The 23,178-nt window shown below is 57.9% G+C and overlaps 1 protein-coding gene across 2 annotated transcripts in view; it reads left to right on the forward strand.

The window, feature by feature from the left end:
* Positions 1–23,178, forward strand: part of FGFR1 (fibroblast growth factor receptor 1) — a 48,785-nt gene extending 25,607 nt beyond the window's left edge. The window contains exons 3-18 of one of the 2 annotated variants that reach the window (XM_056116775.1): positions 7,051–7,317; positions 8,692–8,781; positions 8,932–9,104; positions 13,509–13,632; positions 14,583–14,773; positions 16,368–16,512; positions 17,740–17,936; positions 18,809–18,954; positions 19,146–19,267; positions 19,567–19,677; positions 20,072–20,262; positions 20,815–20,937; positions 21,048–21,118; positions 21,597–21,734; positions 22,095–22,200; positions 22,290–23,178. In XM_056116775.1, the coding sequence (XP_055972750.1) occupies positions 7,051–7,317; positions 8,692–8,781; positions 8,932–9,104; positions 13,509–13,632; positions 14,583–14,773; positions 16,368–16,512; positions 17,740–17,936; positions 18,809–18,954; positions 19,146–19,267; positions 19,567–19,677; positions 20,072–20,262; positions 20,815–20,937; positions 21,048–21,118; positions 21,597–21,734; positions 22,095–22,200; positions 22,290–22,466 (2,372 nt within the window). In that variant the 3' untranslated portion in view covers positions 22,467–23,178. The remainder of the gene's footprint in view (positions 1–7,050; positions 7,318–8,691; positions 8,782–8,931; positions 9,105–13,508; positions 13,633–14,582; positions 14,774–16,367; positions 16,513–17,739; positions 17,937–18,808; positions 18,955–19,145; positions 19,268–19,566; positions 19,678–20,071; positions 20,263–20,814; positions 20,938–21,047; positions 21,119–21,596; positions 21,735–22,094; positions 22,201–22,289) is intronic. The other variant, XM_056116776.1, reaches the window with a different exon arrangement.

The following is a 23,178-nucleotide window of genomic DNA, read 5'->3' on the forward strand; positions in this document are numbered from 1 at the left end:
CCCGCTAATTGCCACGGTGTCCCAGCGGCCCACCACACATGTGCTCCCCATTTCCGCGGCTTCCCGGCCACCCCACACCCCCCCCCCCCCCGCCTCCGAGCCCAAGGAATCCCAAATCTCTAGGGTTTCCTCTTCATGTCCCAAGGCCCCGGGATGAGTCCACCCATCCAGCCCCCCTCTCTTTGGTATTTCAGTGCGATTTCTCCCTCTCTGGCCAGACTAAAGTGAGTTTTCAGTTCCATTTCAAAGGCAAAATAATGCAATAAAACCCTCTGCAGAGAGCTCTCGGGGCCCCCGCTGGGCGGCTTTCAAAGCCACCCCAGTTCCTCCCCCACCCACAATTGCCCTCTCATTTATCTCTGGAGAGTTTGTGCCAAGACTGTAAACACTTCTGGACCACCTGTCCCCCGTGGCACTCCTACAGGAGGGCCACTCACCCCTGATGTCCTAAGCCCAGAGTCACTCCCTTAAGCCTAGATTTTTGGGGCCATGAGCCACGCTCCAACCCCTTCAGCGTTTGGAATCAAGGATCCCTGCCCTCCCCTGGACAGCAAAGATGACTCCTGGGCCGAGCCACGCTCGAGGGAAAGCTGGGCCGTGGCAAGTTCCTGGGAAGGGGTTGCATGGGGAGCAGAGCACTCGGCTGGCACACGGTGACCCCCGTTAAATCCTTGGCACCATTCATGGCCCTCCCTCCAACTCTTCCAGGAGTGATCCCTGCGCACTCTCAAAAAAATGCTCCATTCCCCCCCCCCGGAAAAAAAATAAAAAGAACGGAATTAGGGATGTCCGAAGGATGATCTAGGCTCAGGGAAGGTTAGAGAGCAGTGGTCCTCTCTCTTGCCCAGGGGGAGGAAGCAAAGTCACGGCAGCGAGGCCAGTGGCCAGGCTGCATAGGACATGGCCAGCTAGGATGCTTGGCCCTGTGGGCGCTGGGGGAGGGGGGTTTGCAGAGCGGCTGTGTAGAGGGGTCAGGGATAATCTGCGCCTGTGTGACCAGGAACACTGGCCCGAGGGAGGGTGACAGCCCCTTTGCCTGATGTCCTTAATCTTCTCAATGCGGCAGGCAGGGGTCATCAGAGGTCATCAGCTGTATGCTGCCCTCCAGGATGAGGGTCTTGTGAGGGCCCGGGTGTCAGGTGACTGCTGCTGCATGGTGAGGCAAGGCCCCTAAGAGGGCAGGCGGCCGGTGGCGTCCACCCTGAGTCCAGCCCTGAGTACCGTGATGGTCCTCACCTCTAGGACCCAGCAGTCACAGCCAGGGCTGACCCCTGATCGGGTCCTCAACCCCCGTTTCCTTGTTTCCTTGTGATTCCAAGGAACATGAATCAAGGCCCTTTGCCTCAGTCGTCTGCTGGCCACTCCCAGTGCCCAGGGTGCTCCCTTCTCTAGAGGGCACAGAGTGACGGAGAGGAAGCGGCACGTGTCAGCCAGAAGGCAGGCATGGGCTGGAGAGGACTCAGAGGAGAGCGCTGGCTTTGCAGGGCAGCCTGCGCGGTTGGTCATTGCAGCTGGACGTGGCTAGGACAAAAGGTACCAGCTATACATGGAAAGGTAAGCTGTGGGACGGGGAGCAGGTAACTGGACTTACTGTAGTGATGATGCGTAAGATACACAAGCAGTGAGTGCTGCGCTCTACCTGAGATTAATCTGTGTCGGATATAACTAGATCTCTTAGTGCTTGGGCTTCCTCGGACTTACTGAGGGCTCCCTCCTGGCTCTGCTGAGGAATCACTTGTGGCAGGGCTGGGGAACCGTAGGAGGTGCTGGAGAGACACCCTGGCTTGGCTGCATACAAAGGAAGAGCCCTGCCCACTCCACACTCCCTGCCCCACAATATTTTTTTTTCTTTTTGGGTCACACCTGGAGATGCACAGGGGTTACTCCTGGCTCTTGCACTCAGGAATTACTCCTGCGGTGCTCAGGGGACCATATGGGATGCTGGGAATCAAACTCGGGTCGGCCGCGTGCAAGGCAAACGCCCTACCCACTGTGCTATCTCTCCAGCGCCCCCCCCCCCCGCAATTATTTTTTATGCCATACATTGTAAGGTAGTTTGTGACTGAGGAAAGGAAAGAAGAAGCCAAGGAAACAATTCAGAGACTCATTTGCCGAGTGAGGAGATGGCGGCTGCCTGAGAGAGGACGGGAGCTGGGTAGAGAGCGTGTTTCTCAGTTGCTTCCGGAAGTCACGACGGTCTGGGGCCAGGGAAGTACCTGCACCCAGCCAACCTGGGTTTGATCCCCAGCATCCCATATGATCCCTCAAGCACCAGGAGTCATGCCTTAAGTGTAGAGTCCAAAGTAACCCCTGAGCACCGCAGAGTGTGGCCCCCCCAAACCATCCAAACAAAAGCGTCAGGGTTTCTCCAGACGTGTCTGCGTGGGCCCTGGAGAGGCCGCTGGGGCTCAGACCCCAGCTCTGCAGCTTGTAAATTAGGGCCGGTGCTGGGGCACATACTGAGCGGCTCTGCCTCAGTGCCCCTCTGGCCAGAGAGGGTAATTCCAGAGCCTCCTTGGCATGAGGATTCCTGAGGGCTGTCCTTGGCACACGGTGAATTTGCGCAACCATAACGTAAACTCCTGATAGGCTCGGCTTCACGGGATTGGGTGAGGATCAAATGAGAGTTGGTGTTAAAAAGCTTTGCACAGATTACATACGGGACACAGGAAGCATGCTGTAAGTATTGGCCAGTGTTGGTGTCCTGGTTTCAGAATTGATTAAAGGTCCCAAGATCCTCCCGGAAAGGTGCAGGGTGAGCTGCTGAGTGCTGTGCAGATGCGCCCGTCTGCTCCCTGGGTCTGTGTTCAGTTGTGTGGTTTGGGGAAGGGCCACGTCCAGACCCAATGGGCTGTGCAGGCCAGAACCACTGCAGTGTTTTTTTCCAGATACAGTTTCAGGTATCTGCACGGCCTGTGTCCATGGCTCTGTGGACACGTATGTTGGTGGGACTGTATTTCCCACCGCACAGGCCAGAATCCTGATGGCTGTGTTTGGTGTCTTTGTGCTTTGACTGAACCTTGCTCCAAGCAGGCCAGAAGGCCCAGTGTCACCTCCCACTGCCTGTCCCCAAACTCAGCCCTGCTCCTGAGCATCTGTCCGGCAGCCCCTAGGACTTCCCTGGAACCTAAGAACCGCCCTGAGCTGTTCTGTTCTCCAGTTGCCTGGTGTTGCAGTACAAAGTGCTTCCAGCTCTGAAGGTGTGGGCTGAATCTTATCATCCTGATAGGGAGGGGCAGCCGCTTCTGCCCTTGCTTTAATCCCTTTCACCCCCTGGCACTGTCCCAAGAGCTCACAGAGGCACCCAGGGGAGCTGTTCTGAAGGAACTTTCCTGTCTGCGCCTCAGACGTGGGAACTAGGCCTCTTCTCAGGGAAAACAAGGTCTGTGCTTGTTCGGGCCTCCTCAGAGCTCATTCCCCTGGCCCTGCGCAGTGCTGCAAGTTGGCAGAGACAAAGGTTTAGAGTCAAGATGTTGGGTCTGCTCTGATGTGGCAGCCCACTGCGTGAGGGTGTCAGGTCAGCCCCAACTGTTCCTGCCCCCTGTGGTAAGCTCAGTGCAGTTCCTTGGTTCTTCCCCAGTACACAGAACACACCGCACCGAGAGCCTGGAAGAGCAAAGTCATTTGACTTGCAGCCAAACGTTTTCAGCTCAGGCTAGGTCACCATGGAATCCAGATGCCAAAAGTCCTCGGCCGCCATTCCTCACCTCTTCTCTGGGGAAAGAAGATAGATAAAGCAAGTGTTTGGGTTAGCTGCTTCCTTCACAGCTTCCCCATTCCAATTAAATTAGATTCTCCAAGAGTTGGTTTTAAGTGGCTGAGCAATAAACTGGCATTCTGTTTTCGTCTCTCGTGGCAAGCCCAATAAAAGCGTCTGTTCACTCCGCTCTCGCTGACACCCAGCGTTTATAGCCTGGCTCGCGGATCTCGTGTAGAGAATGGCCGTGTGGAGCCAACAGCCAGAGCCTTTCCGCCGAGGTAGAAATTGGGGTGCTGGAAAGACTCAGACTGCCAGAGAGGGGTGACTTGAGGGCGGCTGGCGTCTCGTGCGCAGCAATGCCCTTAAATCAGCTGCCTGACACAGGGCCCCCAAGATTAGGGCCATCAACCAGAGCAACGATGCCGCTAGGCAGAGCCTTCCCAGGAAACCAGCACGCAGTAGGTTCCCTGTCACCTCCCAGAGAAAAATGCCATCCTCACCGTTTTGTAAATGGATGCGTTGGCCTACATCCAAGGGCATTATTGGCCTTAAAAAAAAATCATTATAACCCCCAAACTGAAGACTAATTTTTGGTACCTCTGAAAATTAGCCCGTACCCGCTGCTAAGTCCGTTTCAAGCCCTCAGTATTTTCCATTTCAGACATTGTTCAGCGGTGGGGAAATTACCATCCATAATTCTGCTTTGAATTACGTGCTCTTTCTTCGGACAGTTTGGAAACAATATGCTTAAATGGATAACTGTGTTCTGTACAAACAGTGAAGTATCTGGCATGGGAAGGAATGAAGCAGTGATACATTCTCCAGCCTGGAAGGGCAGCCACAGGCTCACTGAAATACCCCGAGAGTGTTCAAGGGGCCAGCCAAGGAGGTGGTCCGGGAGTTTAAGGCACTGGCCTTGCACGCAGCTCACTGGGTTTGATCCCCTGAGCCCCCGTCGGGTTTGTGATCACAAAGTAAAAACAATTACAGAGAAGCCCATCATGAGACTGTGTTGTGTGTTCTGTGATCACCTCCACAGGAGGGTTCTGTGTAGACGGCTGTGTAGACAGCTCCCTGACAGGTCTGCATCAGTTGGTACAGTGAGAAGCAGAGTGGTGGTGGCTTAAACCAAAGGCTGACCTGTGACTGCGCCTGGATTTCTTCTGGGGGCTGGTAAAAGTGGTCTGAAGTTAGATTCATGTGATGACGGTTGCATAACTCAGGATACAGCACGAACCACTGAATTATACCCTAAAATAGGTGACTCGTCTGGTATGTGAATTATAGCCCTTGAGGAGAATAAGACGTAGTGGTACAAAGTTGTGACCTGGAGAGGTTCAGACGAAGTTAGGGGAGAGGTGTGCAGAGCCTTTGAAAGGGCAGGCCTCGGCTCTTGTGAGGGGCCGCTGGAGCCCGGGACACTCCCGAGAGAGCTTCTGTTTGGGGTCACCCCCAGTTCTACTCATGGTTCACTCCAGGCGGGGCTTCAGGGACATATGATGGGGGGATCAAGCCTGGATCAGCCAGTGGACTTCTCTGGAACCTTCCAGAGACTTCCCACGGACGCCTTTAGAAGAGTTTTTGGAGCATATCTCACTGGAGTGCATGGGAGTTAGGGCCTCAAGCCGGAACCCCCAGAACTGGCCTGTGCCCCCTCGTGGTTTTCTCCAGCTCGTGGTGCCTGCGTCCCCCCAGCTCCCTTCCGTCTGAAGTTGATGGCGAGGCTAAGAATTTGAGTTTCCTGAGTTTGCTGCTTGGCCAGCGCTGGTACGGATCACGAGCTGCAGGACATTTAATCAGTGAGGTCACTGGGGGAAGTAAGGTTGGATCGGTAGGAGCGTCTGCTGCGTCCTCGGGGGCCCGTCCGAGCTGCTTGTCTTCCGCCTTCTTCGAACAAAACCGCATGCACTAAAAATGGAAAGAATGAGTCTTTTTTTAAAAGACCCACAAGCTTGTTTCGATCACTTGTGCGGTCTCCTCACCTTGGTGGTGTTATTCTTGACCTGACTCAGAACGGAGGGAGTGCCATCCTGCTGGCATCCAGGCCACCTAAAACAGTGCCCTTTCTCACAATGCGACTTCTGCCCCACGGGGCCCGGCGATTGGCGTTGGCCGGGCCCGACACTGTTCCCTGTGTTTCTCTGTCTCCTTTATGAAGTTGCCAGCAGAAATACTTCCGAGAGTGTTCAAGGGGCCAACCAGGGAGGTGGTCCGGGAGTTTAAGGCACTGGCCTTGCACACAGCTCACTGGGTTTGATCCCCTGAGCCCCCGTCGAGTTTGTGATCAAAGTAAAACCAATTACAGAGGAGGGAAGAGAGTCCGTTGGAATGAGTGGGTGGAGGAAGGGGCTCAAGGGGCGTGAGTGGCCATCCTTGCTAAGCTCCCCTTCGCGGGATCCTGGGCCCTTCCTGGGCTCTGGTGCCGAGGTTGCAGGGAGACGGGTGTTGCGGGCCGAGGGCACCACAGCCAGCTGGGCATGCATGAGGGGCCCAGGGGGATGCAGGGCCTCAGACTCCGAAGCAGGGGTTCAGTCAGGCGCTGTGGGGACAGTGGGGAGTTGCTGGAGCTCCCCAGGATGCCCCCCAGTGAGGGTGGGCGTGGGAGTCCCTGGGGATCTGCTTCAGGCTGGCTCTGTAGAGTGCCCACCAGCCTGGGGCTGGGGCCGGGGCAGAGCAGGTGGCTCTCTGGGTCCTGGGAAGAGAGTGGGGTAGTGGGCATGTGCCCGTGCGCAGGGCGGAGGCGGGCGGGACCTGGCGGGGGCTGAGAAGAAAGGCGCTTTGTCCGGCTCTGGCGAACGCCGCAGAGCAAGTGTGGCTCTGTGGCAGCTGCGGGCCTCTGTCCCGAAGAGCAGCCCCGAGCCGCGGCCCACAGCTGTTCGCCGACGTTTTCCCTGGGCTGACCCCTCCCGGGCCGGCTCCCCCCACCTGCCCTCACGGGGGTGGGGGCTGCAGATCCCGGCGATGGGGGTGTGTCCGGCTGTGCCCAGGGCCAGGGCCAGGGCCAGGCCGAGCCAGCCTACATGAAACGGGGTTGATGTGCCGGGCAGCGGCCGTTCTGGACGGAGTGGGCACTGGACTGCAGGAGGGGGGCGAGGACCCCGACGTTAGGAGCCGCCTAACGCTGCTGCCGCCGCCGCCGCTGCTTAACTTTGCCTTTTGCTTCCTTCGGCCGTGGGGGGGTGGGCGAGGAGCCAGGACGGGAGACACCCCCCTCCCCCCCCCCCCCAGGCTGGCCTTTTTCCCTGCGGCAGTGGCCGTGCAGCTCAGCGTAATGCCCTCTCTCTCTCTCTCCCCTCCCCTCTCTCCGTCCTCCCTCGCTTCCTCCCCGTCCTGTGGGGGGGGCCCTGCAGCCCAGCCCTGGGGAGCCCCCGTGGAAGTGGAGTCGCTCCTGGCCCACCCCGGCGACCTGCTGCAGCTGCGCTGTCGGCTGCGGGACGATGTGCAGAGCATCAACTGGCTGCGGGATGGGGTGCAGCTGGCCGAGAGCAACCGCACCCACATCACGGGGGAGGAGGTGGAGGTGCGGGATGCCGCGCCCGCCGACTCGGGCCTCTACGCGTGCGTGACCAGCAGCCCCTCGGGCAGCGACACCACCTACATCTCCGTCAATGTCTCAGGTGGGTAGAGCGGGCCCTGCCCCCGCCTCCCTCCCCGCCCCCCCCCCCCCCACTCTGCTTCAGAAACTGCTGCCCACTAACCTCGCACCCGCCCGCCGCGTGGCTTGGCTCTCCAGGAGGTGACCGGGTGGGTGGGCCCAGTCCTGGGGCTTCTCAAGCCCGCCCTGGCTGGCAGCTGACCTCCCTCCCTGGCAGGACGGCCCAGTGGTTGCTCCCTCACCGTCTGCCGAGATGACGGTCTGGAGCCTCCTCCGGCGTCCCTCCCATCGGGTCCTTGTCACTTCACTGGGGAGCCCTGGGAGGCTCCGAGCAGTGCTCAGAGGGCCTGAGGTCAACCTGGATGACCCTCCACCAGAGGCCGGTAGTTCCGTGCCAGGGCCAAGAGTGCAGTGCTGGCGTCCAGCCCAGGGTAGGGGCATGCCAGTGTGAGCCTCACCCCCGCCCTGCCGCCCCCCCCCCCCCGACAGTCTCCCTGGTCCTGTCCTTGCCCTTGGCTAAGTACTGGGTGCTGGACTAAGTGCTTGGCCCCAGACGGCCAGTGAGGCCCCTCCCGTGTCGGGACGGACCCTGCCACACCTCATCCCTGCGGAAAGATTCCAGCTACAGCTGCCCAGGGCCTGCGGGAAGATTCCAGCTACAGCTGCCCAGGGCACCTTGGGGACTCTAGTGCTCTGGGACTCTGGACATCAGCCACTTTCAGAACGCAGGTCCCACACTGTTGGGCGTAGCTAGCGAGGCTGGCCAGCATGTCCTCTCTGACAGTCGTGTACCTGGGCAGCTCGCAAGCCGCCCCTCGGGCAGCAGTTAGCCCTGCACAGGGCCCCAACTGCCCGTTTCCCTCCAAATCACTGGGAACGGCCAGAAAAAGATTTAGCCTGGACCCCAGCAGGAGGCCCGCCTGCTCCAGGGCCTTGCTGGCGAGTGGTGGCAGGGCAGGTTGTGCGGGGGGCCACGCGTCCCCGTGGACCACACGTCCCCCACCGTCCTCTGCGGCCTCAGCAGCTGCACGGCAGGGGTTCAGGAGAGCTTTGGGAATGGCCCTGCCGCAGTGTGCCTTCGCCTGTGTAGGTTCCTCTGACACCCGGGGGTGAGAGAAGCCGCAGGCGGAGAGAGAAAGAAAGCAGGGCCGGGATGTGGCTGGGGCCCAGGGTCCTTGCAGGCCCCGCGTCTGGGAGCCCTGAGTCTCAGAAGCAGGATCCACCCCAATGGGGCTTGCCCAGGCAGAGGGTGGGAGGAGTCTGGCACCCTGGTTGCCTTTCTCGGCTCCCAGAGCCCATGGGGAAGGGAGGTGAGAGTCGGATCTCTCGATATGGCTGGAAGTCACGAGAGTCCTGTCCTTAGGGCGGGACCTCAGTGCCCCTCTCCTTCCCGTAGATGCCCTCCCCTCCTCCGAGGACGATGATGATGACGATGACTCCTCTTCCGAGGAGAAAGAGACAGATAACACCAAACCAAACCGTATGCGTGAGACACAGTTTCTGTCTTCCTGCCCCTGGGGTCTGGGTGTGGGGTGTGAGTGGGGCTGGGTGGCCCAGTGGTTGGGGAGAGGTGGGGAGGGCATCCACTTGGGCCTGACCAGCACCCCCCCGGCCTGTCTCGGCTTTTCCTGGGCAGCCGTGGCTCCATACTGGACGTCCCCAGAAAAGATGGAAAAGAAGCTGCACGCGGTGCCAGCTGCCAAGACCGTGAAGTTCAAGTGCCCGTCCAATGGGACTCCCAACCCCACTCTGCGCTGGCTGAAAAATGGCAAAGAATTCAAACCTGACCACCGGATTGGTGGTTACAAGGTAGGTGTGTCTGTGTGTGGAGGCAGACTCAGAAGAACAAGAGAGAAAACTTAGAATCAATCCTATGCCTTTCATTGTTGAATATTATGCCTACTGATCATAAAAGGAACAGAGTTTTAAAAGAAAATCACCAGTCTAAGAAGTAAAAATAAAGTGTTAAAATATTTGGGGTTTTTTTATGTATATATACTTTGACATAAAAAATTTTCTTGCCACTTGTTAACATTATAGCATGAGTCTTTTGCTTGTTTGAACTTTTCATGGCTGTGTGATATTCCATCATCCATGCGGACCATAGCTATTCTGTATTAGTTACTTTCTAAGGGGGGCGAAGTAAATGTTACGGGGCATATCTTAGTTGACATTTCAAAATGTTCTTCCTTAGAACTGATTGCTAGAAGGGATTTTATTTTTGTTTTGTTAAGCATTTTTATTTTTGTTTCATTTGGGGGCCACACATCCGGCAGTGCTCAGGAGTTGCACGTGGATGCTTAGGTGAATCGTGCAGTGTCAGAGATCGAACTCAGAGCCTCTGACATGGAGAATATGTGCTCAGGCCACTGACCTCTCTCTGGCCAGAAGCATTTTTAAGCCTTTGAGAGATGTTACTCAATTACTTGTTTTCCTAGTAGTTAATTTTACTTATTCACTTTCATTCCATGAGATTTTTTTTTTAAAGATCTGTAGGTTTTTTTCTAGTAACAAGAGTTTTTGCAGTGAGTTCTAAACCCATATTCAAAATTATGATGTTTATTTTTTTAAAAAAAAACTTTTGTTTTTTGAGTCACACCTGGCAGTGCTCAAGGCTTACTACTGGCTCTGTGCTCATCGGTAGTCACTCCTGACAAGACCAGGGGAAGACATATAGGGGGTGCTGCATGCAAAGTAAATCACAACCCACTGTGGGGCTGGAGCGGTAGCACGCAGCCAACCCGGGTTCGATTCCCAGCATCCCATATGGTCCCCCGAGAGTGCAGAGCCAGGAGTAACCCCAGAACATCACCAGGTGAGACCCAAAAAGCAAAAAAAATAAATAAAATCACAACCCACTGTGCTATTGCTCCAACCCCCCCAAATTACTGCATTTAAACTCAGACCTACGTTTATATATCTATATTGTATATCTAAATTATATATTTGAACTTCGAAGATGAAGTACAGCTTAAGTTTTACAACAACAAAAAAATACACAGTGCAAAAATAGTCAACAGTAAAAATGTCTAATCTTGACAATATGTGGAAACTCTTTGTCAAGAGAGATGCATCTTCCTAATCTGATCATCCAAATCATTAAAATACAGATGATTCCGTGCCATTTTGCTAGAATTGGCTGGGGTAGGCTAACATTTTTGAGAGCAGATCTGAGGCATTTTCATCCAAGTTTTTCACATGGGATACTCGTTTCCTGAGTTCCACTTTGGAGATATATTCTAACAGCCCTAGAAAGACTCCACCTCTGGACAAACTTCGTTATTGGCAGTGCCCAAAAGTCTGAAAGTTCTGAAGAGTCAGTCAATTCCTAATCACCATGGAAAGTTGGTTTCTTCATTGCTGGTTCCACAAACACAACGCCCTGTGTCAGCAGGAGTACGTAGCAAGCTGACCCGGCAGTGCTTCTTGAAATATGTACCAGAGTGTGCCAGTCTCGTGGATGTTCCTACCTATATACTCCAGTAAGTCATTTAGTAGCTCTGGCAGGGCACCACGTGTGAAAGCACAGCTCCTTAGAGGATTTGATGCAAGTGAAGAATCCAGTTATTTCTTGAGCTCTTCAGGAGAACTCGAGAATTCAGGGTGGGGCATCAAGCACATCCCTGCAGTCGCACATAAGCAGGTTTTTTTTTCTTCTTTTTTTTTTTTACTTTTTGGGTCACACCCGGCGATGCTCAGGGTTACTCCTGGCTCTGCACTCAGGAATTACTCCTGGCGGTGCTTGGGGGACCATATGGGATGCTGGGAATCGAACCCTGGTTGGCTGCGTGCAAAGCAAACGCCCTACCCACTGTGCTATCACTACATAAGCACATCTTAAAGACTGACAACACTTGGGTGACAAAGTTTTTCTGATAGAGAAATGTCCCTAAGTGCAGTACTAGGAGCATTTTCCTTTTTACTTACTTGTCTCTCTTTTTTTTTTCCCCCCACAACTACTGCTTGACCCATAGTTCTGTATCTGCCCTTCTAAGCAATGCCCTGGGCATGATTTCCTCCGTTTGAGCACAGCCTTCCACCATCACTCAGCGGCTGCCATAGAGCTGGCCAGGGCTGCGGTGGCTACCGTGTCAGCAGTGCCCGGCCCTTAGTCTCCCAGGAGCCAGTTGGGAAGCCAAGTGCCTCCGTGAAGGCAAGTGAAGAGAAACACCTTCCACCCAGTCATCTGCCCTGCCCGTGTCTTTCTGTCCCAGAGTATAACTACCAGAGCAGGGAAGCAGCCCTGAGCTAGCCCTGAGCTAGTCCAACACCTGGGTTGCCTCCATGGATGTTTTCTTTTGGTAGTTGTTTTTTGTTTTGTTTTGTTTTTTTAAATAAAGTTGTTGACAATACCTGATCACATTTAATATTCGAACACCCAATCCCATCACCATATTTCCATCCCAAACCCCAAACCCTGCCCCCAGGCAGAACCAAAATAATTTAGTTCGTGTTGCTTGTTATGAATAACCCTCTAAAAATGATCCATAAAAGGTTTCTTAGAAGAAAGTGTGTGAACATTGTTGTATTTCACCCAGGAGCCATTAAGCCCTTCTGTTAGGGATCAGTAACATGTTGTTAGAGGTTGAGCCTTGTGTGCTTATATATATATATTTATCTGTAAAAATATATTTCCCTATAAGATTGGTTCCCTTCTACTTTATACCCCATCAAAGGTGGTGTGCAGCTCTTGGTATATTGGTGGTGTCCAGGAATAGATTCATTCTCCATGAGATTCACTCTCCATGGACATTTCTTAACATACCTTTCTAGAAAGCTTACCAGGCAGTACCGAGTTCAAAGAAAAGTGAGGGAATATCAAAATCTACGGTAGTAATTCGCTCTAATGGAGGATAATAGGGATAATGAGTTGAGGTGTGATTTTTTTTTTTTTACTTTTTTATTGTATCAATTACTTTCTAAAAATAATAATAATTTATTTACCTTCCCATAACAGAAAGTGAAAATGGCAGGCTCATTACGTCTTTCTCAATAAAGTAGATGAAAAGTTCTCATTATTCTTTGCAACTTCTGTTTCTTGTATAAGTTGCCCATTACCAATTTTCATTTCTAGGAAGACCATCTTATAATCCCTTCTTTAAAATCTGATCACCGGGGCTGGAGTGATAGCACAGCGCGTGGGGCGTTTGCCTTGCATCCCGGGTTTGATTCCCAGCATCCCATATGGTCCCCTGAGCGCAGAGCCAGGGGTGATTCCTGAGCGCAGAGCCAGGAGTGACCCCTGTGCATTGCCGGGTGTGACCCAAAAAGCAAATAAATAAAATCTGATCACCTATAAATTTTGTCTCTCTTCCATCTCACAGACTGTCTTTTCTCATCCATTTTGTGGAACAGAAGCAGAGGAGATGAGAAAAAAAATAGGGAAAGATTTTCAATGTTGACTCCAAATGCTGTGTGCTATGAGCTGCAGATCGATTTAGCAGATGGTAGAATGGTGCATCCTGGGAGGCCAAGCCCCCAATGGAGAGAGGGTGGAGGCTTGGCCACGCAGGGGCATGGTGACCCCAGCCTGTAGCGCGTCTGCTCAGAGACAGCCAGTCCTCTTCAGCCGGTGTCTAGGAAAAAGGCAGAGTCTAATTTTAAAAATTGGAACCATTGAAAATGAAATACAAGTACCCAGAAGGCATCGCCTTTTTTTGTGGTCTCCTGTGTCACTTAAGCAAGCACCTCTTAGTACTTTTTAGTCTGAGAGGAGAGTGTCTGTCCACTGCTGTAAAGCAGGCTGACGGGCTTTAGCAGAGAGACAGGCGTCGTGGTTGTGGTTGGGTGTTTGTTTGGGGGCCACCTGGGTGTGTATGGGGCACACTCTGGGCGGAATGATTGGGGCAGGGGGGTGGAGGGACTGACCCAGGGCCGCCTGTGTGCCCAGCAGGTGTCCTAGTCCGTGTGTTGCTCCGGGCCCTGGTGAGGACCGTCAGGTGGAGAGACAGCTGGACTGTGCTATTCCCGCCCAGGGCACGGAGTGTGTGTCCGGGTGCAGAAACACTCTCCCCGGGTGACAGTGGCCCGGCGGGCAGAGCTCACCCCGATCTGCCGTCTTGCTTACACGCTTCTTTCAGGGGGTGTGCCGGCAGCGCCTCCTCCGGGCTGGCCTCCCTGATGCTGGGCTGGGGGGGTCAGGACTACTCGGCGCCAGTGGCCTCGCTCAATTCTCGGACCCTCAGCAGAGCCCCGTTGGCATGTCCCCCTCAGGTCCGATACGCCACCTGGAGCATCATCATGGATTCCGTGGTGCCCTCGGATAAGGGCAACTACACCTGCATCGTGGAGAACGAATACGGCAGCATCAACCACACCTACCAGCTCGACGTTGTGGGTGAGACTCAGAGGGGGCCAGGGAGGGACCCGCGCCCAGCAGCGGCTGCGGGAGGGGCCTGGCCGGCTCCTGAGGGCCTTCCCCATCCTCCTCCTTTGACCCTTCTGTCTTTCCCCCTCCCCTCGTTCTTTGCATGAAGGTGCTTGCTCCTTCCTGGCCGTCAGTGTAGTATTGCAGGGAGCCATAATTCCCCCACCTACCATTCTCCTCCCTCCACACCCTGCTATTACTCCCCCTCCACAGAGGAGCCCCCTACTCCGGGTGCCCGACCATAGCCATCCCCTCAGTGGTCTGAGTCTTACACTCTCATCGTGGTCCAAAGGCCTTGTTTCCTAGCCGACGTTCTGTCTTGGTCCAAGGCCATGGTCCAGAGAGGAACCGTGTGGTCCAGGAGGCCAAGAAGCATCTCTAAAGATTTGGCTTTTCTTTTTTATGGGGGGGGGGGGGATGGTTATACCCAATGGTGCATAGGGGTTACTCCTGGCTCTGCACTCAGGAATTACTCCTGGCAGTGCTCAGAGGACCATATGGGATGCTGGGAATTGAACTCGGGTTGGCCGCGTGAAGGCAGATGCCCCTCCCGCTGTGCTATCACTCCAGCCCCAGATTCGGCATTTCTAAGGGGCTCCTGACACTCCTGGGTCTGCACTCAGCCCTGCGGGGGCGTCTAAAAGACGGTCTCCAGGTGAGAAGCCCAGGCTGTGCTGAGGTTAGGAGCTGCCCGTCTGTAGCTTCTCACTAAAGCCTGACGACCCCTATGGCCTCTCCATAGGGAAGCTTCACCTTGAGGCTCGAAGGCCCGGACCCCAGTAGAGGCCCTGCCTGCCACAGGGCCAGCCACGGGGGGTGGCGCACTCGTCTCCCATGGTCTTGGGATAGGCGCCTGGTGTGTCCCGACCAGAACAGGCCCCACGGGGCTGGCTGATCCGCTCGTCTCCCTGCCCCTACAGAGCGGTCCCCGCACCGGCCCATCCTGCAGGCAGGCCTGCCTGCCAATAAGACAGTGGCCCTGGGCAGCAACGTGGAGTTCATGTGTAAGGTTTACAGCGACCCGCAGCCCCACATCCAGTGGCTGAAGCACATCGAGGTGAATGGGAGTAAGATTGGCCCGGACAACCTGCCGTATGTCCAGATCCTGAAGGTAATCCCGGACCCGGTCTCCACAGCCAGGTGCTGGGGAGGGGCCAGTGCTCAGAGTCCCCGGTGCTGGGGCAGGTGTGTCCTGGACAGAGCACGTGCTCTGTACTTTTCTGTCCACCAGGAACTGGACCAGTTCCCCACGGCCAGTGGCTGGGCGCAGTGGGGCTGTGAGGCGGGCAGGGGCCATGGGGGCAGTGGACAGTGTTGGTTGCTAAAGCACTTTGGGTTGAATTTGGTGGGGCCTGGGGGGCGGCACTGCAGCCCCTGCTTTCCCATCTCCCGGAAGCCTCTCCGGCAGGCAGTTGCCGTTCTCGCCGTTTCCGGAGTCTCTGCGGCAGGTGGGACGGATGAGAAGGGCAGAGAGCATCAGCCGAGCTAGAAAAGCAAATGCCACCGATAAATTCTAAGCGGTGTCAGGAGTAATGGCATTCTCTTCCTCTTTCCTCTCGCTCCCAGACTGTGTTGCCCCTGAATGCTCCATTAATCCAGGGAAGGTAATTGCCCAGCTCACCCGTGGACCTTGCAGCAGGAAGTCACAGAAGCTGGGAAAGTAGTTTACCTCCCGGTCCCAGCATTAGGGTGCATCCTCCCCTGGGCGACTGCCCCCGAGATTTACTGCCCGTCCCTCTCCTTCCGAAGTTGAGGTGCGCGGGGGCAGCGCCGCTGGACGGGGGCGGTGGCCACGCCCTGTCCTTGAAAGCTGATCTCCTGTCTCTGTGTCGGGTGGTTCAAGTCCGACTCGTTCTGCCGCGCTCAGAGCGGGACGCCCACGTCTCACCCGCGCCCGTCTCCCGGCCCTGAGGCTCCAGGGCGCAAGGTGCAGCCGTCCAGGGTCCCGCCGACTGACTGGGTGCCGTTGGTCTGTTCCAGCATTCGGGGACTAATAGCTCGGATGCGGAGGTGCTGACCCTGCTCAATGTCACAGAGGCCCAGAGCGGGGAGTATGTGTGTAAGGTTTCCAATTACATTGGTGAAGCTCACCAGTCTGCGTGGCTCACTGTCACCAGACCTGTGGCCGCAGGTAACGGGGAGTCGGACGGGCCCTGCTGGGGGTTCTGACGGAGGCCCCTCCCGAGCTGCGGGGCAGGCGGGGCGCCGGCGCCGGACTCTCCCTGTGGATCTGCTGTGTTCCTCGTGTCCAGAGCCATGGAAAAATGCCCGGCCCGGGCGGCTGCTTTGGTTCGGGACCGTTGGTGTCTGCCCCGTGCCTCTCTGTGTCCCGGCGTGTGTGCCACCCCACCCCCGGTGCCCGCTCCCTTCCTCGCCTGAAACCAAGCAGCGCCCCCCGCCGGGCCCCATTTCTCCATGCTGTCGCGCCCGCATGCTTGATGGGCCGGGGCTGCCGGCGTGTGGTGAAGGGTCGTAACGGCGGCGCAGGCGGGGCCCCCGGGGCCTCACTCTCTTCCTCTAACAGGGCTTGCTGCCTGGTGGTGTCTGTGTGTCCGTCGTGGCCCGGAGCCGCGGGAGCGTCTCTCCTCTCTGGTTTCCCACCCGACTCCTCCTCCTCCTCGCTGGCTCGTGTGTTCCCTCTCTCTCCGCGTCCCGAGGCGTCGCTCCCCCGCGCTGGCCCATCGGCTTCCGTTGTCTCTTTCTAGACTGCCGGAGTTAATACCACCGACAAGGAGATGGAGGTGCTTCACTTAAGGAATGTCTCCTTTGAGGACGCGGGGGAGTATACGTGCTTGGCGGGTAACTCTATCGGACTGTCCCATCACTCTGCATGGCTGACCGTTCTGGAAGGTATACACTGCTCTTCTCCTCTCGTCCCGCCCTCGCACGGGCACGGGGGGAACATGCATCGCAGGGCGGGGGGCGACGACCGCAGCCCTCGGGTGGCCCACGCAGCCGGCTCGCCCCTCGGCCCGTGGGATGCATGCCGGGGTCTGGTGTTAACCTGCCGCTCGGCTCCTTCAGGACAGGCTCCTTCCACCCGCGGCCAGGATGCCCCCAGAGTCCCAGGCAGGGCATGTCCCCCGCCTCTAGCCGAACACAAGCCCAAAGGGGCCTTGCTGGGAGCCAGGCCCGCCCACCCTCCACCCCTGCTCCAGCGTCTATTTTTAGATGGGGAGATTCCGCCCAAACAAGAGACCTGGAGCTGCTTTAAGCGAGATGGGCTGGTCCCGGGGCCCCCTCGGGGTGGGGTGCCATCCGTCACGCCCGCGGAGGAAGGAGCCTGCAGGTGGTGGGCTGGGTGTGGGTGCTGCTCGGGGCTGCTGTCCCTGCCCTCTCTGCTCTGCTGCCCGCCTGCCCCAGGCTGGGCCCCTCGCTGGGGGGCCGGGAAGCGCTCTTTGTGTGTCCCTGTCGCTGTCTGTCCGTGCGTGCTCGTCGTCACTGGGGAAGGGGGACAAACAGAAGCCCTGCTCGTTGTCTCTGCCCTCTCGGTCTCAGGGAGTTCGGCCTGGGCCCGGCCTTCCCTGGGAGGTCCCTGGGTGGCGCCCTCGGCTGGTTTCCTTGCCAGAGGGTCGGGGTGGGGGCTGTTCCCTGGGGCTCGGGAAGGGAGCACACAGTTCCGTGTTCCTCTTTGGTCTGTGGGGGAGAGGGGGAAAGTCCGGGGCTGTTGGGTGTGTCCAGTCAGTTCTGCCCGCCTGTCAGGCCTGATACAAGTGACACAGGCTGGCCGCTCTCCCTGCCCTCACTCAGGTTGCCGGGTGTCACAGAACCCCGAGTGGCACCGTCCCCGTCCTGCCCGCCTTCCTGCGAGAACTGGAGGCTTGTCGGTGGGCTTCAGCAGGGCCCTGCATACAGGGTCCGGGGTGGGGTGGGGGGGCGCTAGGCTGTCCCGTCCCTCCCACACAGCACAGCCCCTCCGAGCGCCTCCGAAGGCGCAGATGCGCCCCCCACCATGCGGGACCCCCTCCCTAAGGAGGAACCTGCTCGGTGCTGGTGCCCCAGGGAAGTGCCCGGTGGGGCCGGCCTTGCTGGACGGGGCCCCTGAGCCCCCCTAACGCCCTGTTCACGCCGACTCAGCCCTGGATGACAGACCGGCAGTGATGGCCTCGCCTTTTTACCTGGAGATCATCATCTACTGCACGGGCGCCTTCCTCATCTCCTGCATGGCGGGCTCCGCCATCATCTACAAGATGAAGAGCGGCACCAAGAAGAGCGACTTCCACAGCCAGATGGCCGTGCACAAGCTGGCCAAGAGCATCCCTCTGCGCAGACAGGTAACAGAAAGTAGATGGGGGATTCGCACGCCTTCCCTCCCCGGGCCGCAGACTCCGCCTGTGCTGCCTTGGGGGTGTGGGGTGAGCTCAGGTTCCCTGGAGGCCCCCCCAGCCCCCCACCCCTGGACCCACAGGCACCCCGCACTCCTCACTGGGCACGTGTACGGCTGTGTGTGAGGTGCAGCGCTGCTGCAGGGGCCTGGGGCCTCGGTGCCTGTTTGCCTTGTTCCTCTCTCCCTCTTATACCGGAAACCAGGGGCAGGAGGGGGCCACGCAGAACTGTGCTGGCCCCAGGGACTGCGTAGGGGGCCGAGGGCTTCCCAGACTAGGGCAAGAGTCTTTATATTGTAAAGAACCAGAGGAGGGGCTGGAGTGATAGCACTGCGGGTAGGGCGTTTGCCTTGCACGCGGCCGACCCGGGTTCGATTCCCACCATCCCATATGGTCCCCCAAGCACGGCCAGGAGTAATTCCTGAGTGCATGAACCAGGAGTAACCCCCGTGCATCGCTGGGTGTGACCAAAAGGCAAAAAAAAAAAAAAAAAAGAACCAGAGGAGTGTGTTCTAGAGAGGGCTTAGGGGGCCAAGGGCTTCGTGGCCTCTGTGGCCTGAGGCGGGCTTCACATGAAGGAAGCACCGTCTGTGGCGCGTGTCTGTCTGTCCAAGGTGAGTGGCTTAGGGCTCCGGAGAGCGCAAGGCTGGTGAATCGATCTGGCTTAGAGCTTAGCTCTGCTCAGCCCTGGCGGTCTCCTGCCGCCGACCGACATCTAGAGGAATCTCAGTGATGGCCCACACAGCAGCCTCAGGCTTGGAGGCGGCCCCCGCTGCCACCCCTCCATCCCTGCTCGAAGGGTGACCCCACTCTTCCTGTAGGTGTCAGCGGACTCCAGTGCCTCCATGAACTCCGGGGTCCTGCTGGTTCGGCCCTCGCGGCTGTCCTCCAGCGGAACCCCCATGCTGGCTGGGGTCTCCGAGTATGAGCTTCCGGAGGACCCCCGCTGGGAGCTGCCCCGAGACAGGTCAGTGCTGGGGTTTCTCAGTGGAAGCTGGCATGTGGCTCTGTGTGTGGCCACCGGCCAGCTGGGGCAGGCAGAAACAGCCCCACCCACTTTGTGCCCCCCGGGCAGGTGGAGTCCAGAGCAGCAGGGGCGGGTGTCCTCGGGGGCCTGCCTGGCGCCAGCCCGACTCTCACCCCTCTCGTTTCCCCCAGACTGGTCTTAGGCAAGCCCCTGGGAGAAGGCTGCTTCGGGCAGGTGGTGCTGGCTGAGGCCATTGGGCTGGACAAGGACAAGCCCAACCGCGTGACCAAAGTAGCCGTGAAGATGTTGAAATGTAAGTGATGTTTCTGTCCTGCAAAAGCACGACCCCTTCCCTGGCCAGCCTGCCTCGAAGTTGGGTGTCTCTGGTCCCCACGTTTTGGTTTCCTTCCCGCGGCCCCATTTCTGGCTAGCTTGTGGCAACGCTGGCTCTTAGATGAGGGAAGGGGAAATACACTTGGATGCGAAAAAGGGGTGCCGGCCAGGCAGCTGGGGGGGGGGGTGCACAGGCTGCTCCCCTCCCCCTCTGGGCGGCCACATCAGCCGCCCTTCCGAAGTAGCTGACCCTCAACGCATGCTCTGGTCTGTGCAAAGCGGATGCCACCGAGAAGGACCTGTCCGACCTCATCTCGGAAATGGAGATGATGAAGATGATTGGGAAGCACAAGAACATCATCAATCTCCTGGGCGCCTGCACGCAGGACGGTAAGTACGACAAGGGGGTTCCCGGCCCTCTCTGGGCACCTGGGCCTCCCTCAATGCCAACGTGTGTCACAGAAAGAAGTGTAGCAAGTGGGTATCACAGACCATTCGTGGGGAGGCCTGGGAGGGTGTGGCGAGAGCAGGGCTGTGTTTCCTGCCTGGGCACTGAGTCTCATGCAACGTGAGCAGTCCTGCTTCCCAGGAAGGCCCTTCCCTTCCCCTTTTCGTGGGAACTTTCCAGACCATGCCAGGGAGAATTACTGCCTTGATTTTCTGCGGGCAGTGGACTGGCCCGCCCTGGGCTGTCTAGAGGGGTGGTGGAGGTCTCGGGTAGTACTTGGTGCTTGGTGCGTGGGCTAAGCCTTGCCCCATTGACCTCTCCCACCCCTGGCCCTAGGCCCTCTGTATGTCATCGTGGAATACGCCTCCAAGGGCAACCTCCGAGAGTACCTGCAGGCCCGCAGGCCCCCAGGGCTTGAGTACTGCTACAACCCCAGCCACGACCCTGAGGAACAGCTGTCCTCCAAGGACCTGGTGTCCTGTGCCTATCAGGTGGCCCGGGGCATGGAGTATCTGGCCTCCAAGAAGGTGAGGAGCCCTGCGGCCCACAGTGCCCTCCTCAGACTTCTGGGGGGTAGGGCCGGGCCACTCAGTGCCTCGTGGCTCCTGGTGCCGGCCGGGCTGCAGAGTGGTTCTGGGCGTGGAGTCCTTCGAGACTCAGGGTGGGGACCCTCGGGGCGTACCCTGAAACGGCACTGGCACAAAGGCTGGGCCTTCAGGTGCGTGGGGAGCGACGCAGGGCCGGCCGCTGGAGGTATTTGGGGAGGGGGCAGCCAACACTCAGCGGTGCACAGGACTTCCTCCTGGTTCTACCTCAGGGGTCACTCCTGGTGGGCTCTGGGACCGCAGCGGCGCTGGGGTTCAAGCCTGGCTTGGCCTCGTGAGAGGCAAGCCTCTTCCATGCTGGACTGTCGCTCCAGCCCAGCCTGGAGGCATCGAAGGAACTGGGCAGGAAATGGAGGCGACTGGCACCCTCGTGGAACGTTCTGGAGCTGGAGTGGGGCGGCAGTCCGGCTGGTGGTGGTGCGTCCTTCCCAGCCGCTCGCCCCTTGCCCACTGGCCTCTCCTCCCCGCCCACAGTGCATCCACCGGGACCTGGCTGCCAGGAATGTCCTCGTGACTGAGGACAACGTGATGAAGATCGCGGACTTCGGCCTGGCTCGGGACATCCACCACATCGACTACTACAAGAAGACAACCAATGTGAGTGCCGGTGTCATGCCGCGGGCCGGGTCACCACGTGGTCCAGCCCAGGGTGTGAGACGGGCCGCTCTCGCCTGTCCCCTCAGTCTTCTGCTCTGACCCCCTCGCAGGGCCGACTGCCGGTGAAGTGGATGGCACCCGAGGCCCTGTTTGACCGAATCTACACCCACCAGAGCGACGTGTGAGTCCCAAGGAGGGGAGCCGGCGCCCCTGCGGCTTGGGCAGACTGTCCCATTAGAACGAAAGGTTCATAGGGTCAAGAAGACTGACGAGGGGCTGACACAACAGTACAGCTGGTAGGGCATTTTCCTTGCAAATGGCTGACCAAGGTTCGATTCCCAGCATCCCATATGGTCCCCTGAGCACTGCCAGGGGTAATTCCTGAGTGCACGAGCCAAGAGTAACCCCTGTGCGTCGCCAGGTGTGACCCAAAAAGAAAAAAAAAAAAGAAGACGACGACGACGGATGGGCTTGTGGAGGGGGGGAGGGACCACAGGTCAGTGATTCTCAGCCTGGGTCCGTGGACAGGCAGGCGTCAGTCCACTTGGTGTCAAGAGGCTGGAGCCGCAGTAGGCAGAGCAGGGCGGGCGCCCGCTGTGCACGCCACTGACCTGGGTCCTCTCCTGCCTTTGCCCGCGGCCTGACTGCCTTGCCCACAGGTGGTCGTTCGGGGTGCTCCTGTGGGAGATCTTCACTCTGGGCGGCTCTCCTTACCCTGGCGTGCCTGTGGAGGAGCTGTTCAAGCTGCTGAAGGAGGGTCATCGGATGGACAAGCCCAGTAACTGCACGAATGAGCTGTAAGCAAGCAGGAGGCCCGTGAAGCCTGGACAGCTGACCACAGTGGCCGGGCGGGGGGGCTGGGATCGGCGGTGAGGAGGGCCAGGGCACTGGGCAGCGGCTCAGCCAAGCTTGAGGACGAGCATTACTCGGCTGTAAGCTGTTCCCGCAGTAGTATCTGAAGTCGGGCCGAGAGAGTCCAGGGATTCGGGTGCCTGCATGCAGCCCATTCTGCACCATCCCGGGCCCTGTGGGGGCAGCCTGAGAGCAGGCGGAGGGCTCAGTCCGGGACCTTCAGGATTCAGTGTGGGTGGTTCCGCGTCCCTGGGATGAGCGGGAGCCGGTGGGCGGGGTGAAGAGCTGTCCCGCCCCTCACACAGGTACATGATGATGCGGGACTGCTGGCACGCAGTGCCCTCGCAGAGACCCACCTTCAAGCAGCTGGTGGAGGACCTGGACCGCATCGTGGCCTTGACGTCCAACCAGGTGAGGCGCCCGCCCGCCCGCCCGCCTGCCTGCTGCCCACCCGGCCCCAGGGTTGCGGGCCTGGCACTGTGCTCTGTCTCCCCCCACAGGAGTATCTGGACCTGTCAGTGCCCCTGGACCAGTACTCCCCCGGCTTCCCCGACACCCGCAGCTCCACCTGCTCCTCGGGGGAGGACTCCGTCTTCTCGCATGAGCCGCTGCCCGAGGAGCCCTGCCTGCCCCGGCACCCCGCCCAGCTTGCCAACGGCGGACTCAAACGACGCTGAGCCGTGCCCCATCCCCATCATCCGGACCCTCAGCCGCCTCCCGGCCCGTGGCCCGCCTTCACCCCGCCCCAGCCCCCTCCCCTGAGATACGCAGAGGCCGGCCCTGGCCGGCGGCCACCTCCATCCCTGCCAGATGTTGGACCAAGACGCCCCAGCCTCGCCCCCTGGCACTGCCCGCAGAGCCTGTGGGTGAGCTCTGCCCGCTTGGCCCCGGTCAGAAGCCCCTGGGGCTTGGTCACGGCAGTGGGGGCCGGGGAGGCGACCTCTGCCCCAGACTAACGGTGCCGTGGGCTTCTTCATTCTGATACTAATTTGCTTTGCTGACCAAATGGCCGGTAGCGGAGGGTAGGGCAGCAAAGAGCAGGAGTAGCCTGGCGGCCCCGGGGCCCAGCCCGGACTGGGGGCTTTGTATATAGCTATGAAGAAAACACAAAGTGTATAAATCTGAGTATATATTTACATGTCTTTCTAAAAGGGTCGTTACCAGAAATTTACCCACTGGGTAAGATGCTCCTGGTGGCTGGGAGGAGGCATCAGTTGCTATATATTAAAAAAAAAAACAAAGAAAAAAAAGCAAAAAAAAAAAAAGGAAAATGTTTTTAAAAAGGTCATATATTTTTTGCTACTTTTGCTGTTTTATTTTTTTAAATTATGTTCTAAACCTATTTTCATTTTAGGTCCCTCAATAAAAATTGCTGCTGCTTCATTTTTA

This window comes from Sorex fumeus, unplaced genomic scaffold (assembly GCF_029834395.1).
Source record: "Sorex fumeus unplaced genomic scaffold, SorFum_2.1 ptg000033l, whole genome shotgun sequence".
NCBI classification, from domain to species: Eukaryota; Metazoa; Chordata; class Mammalia; order Eulipotyphla; family Soricidae; genus Sorex; species Sorex fumeus.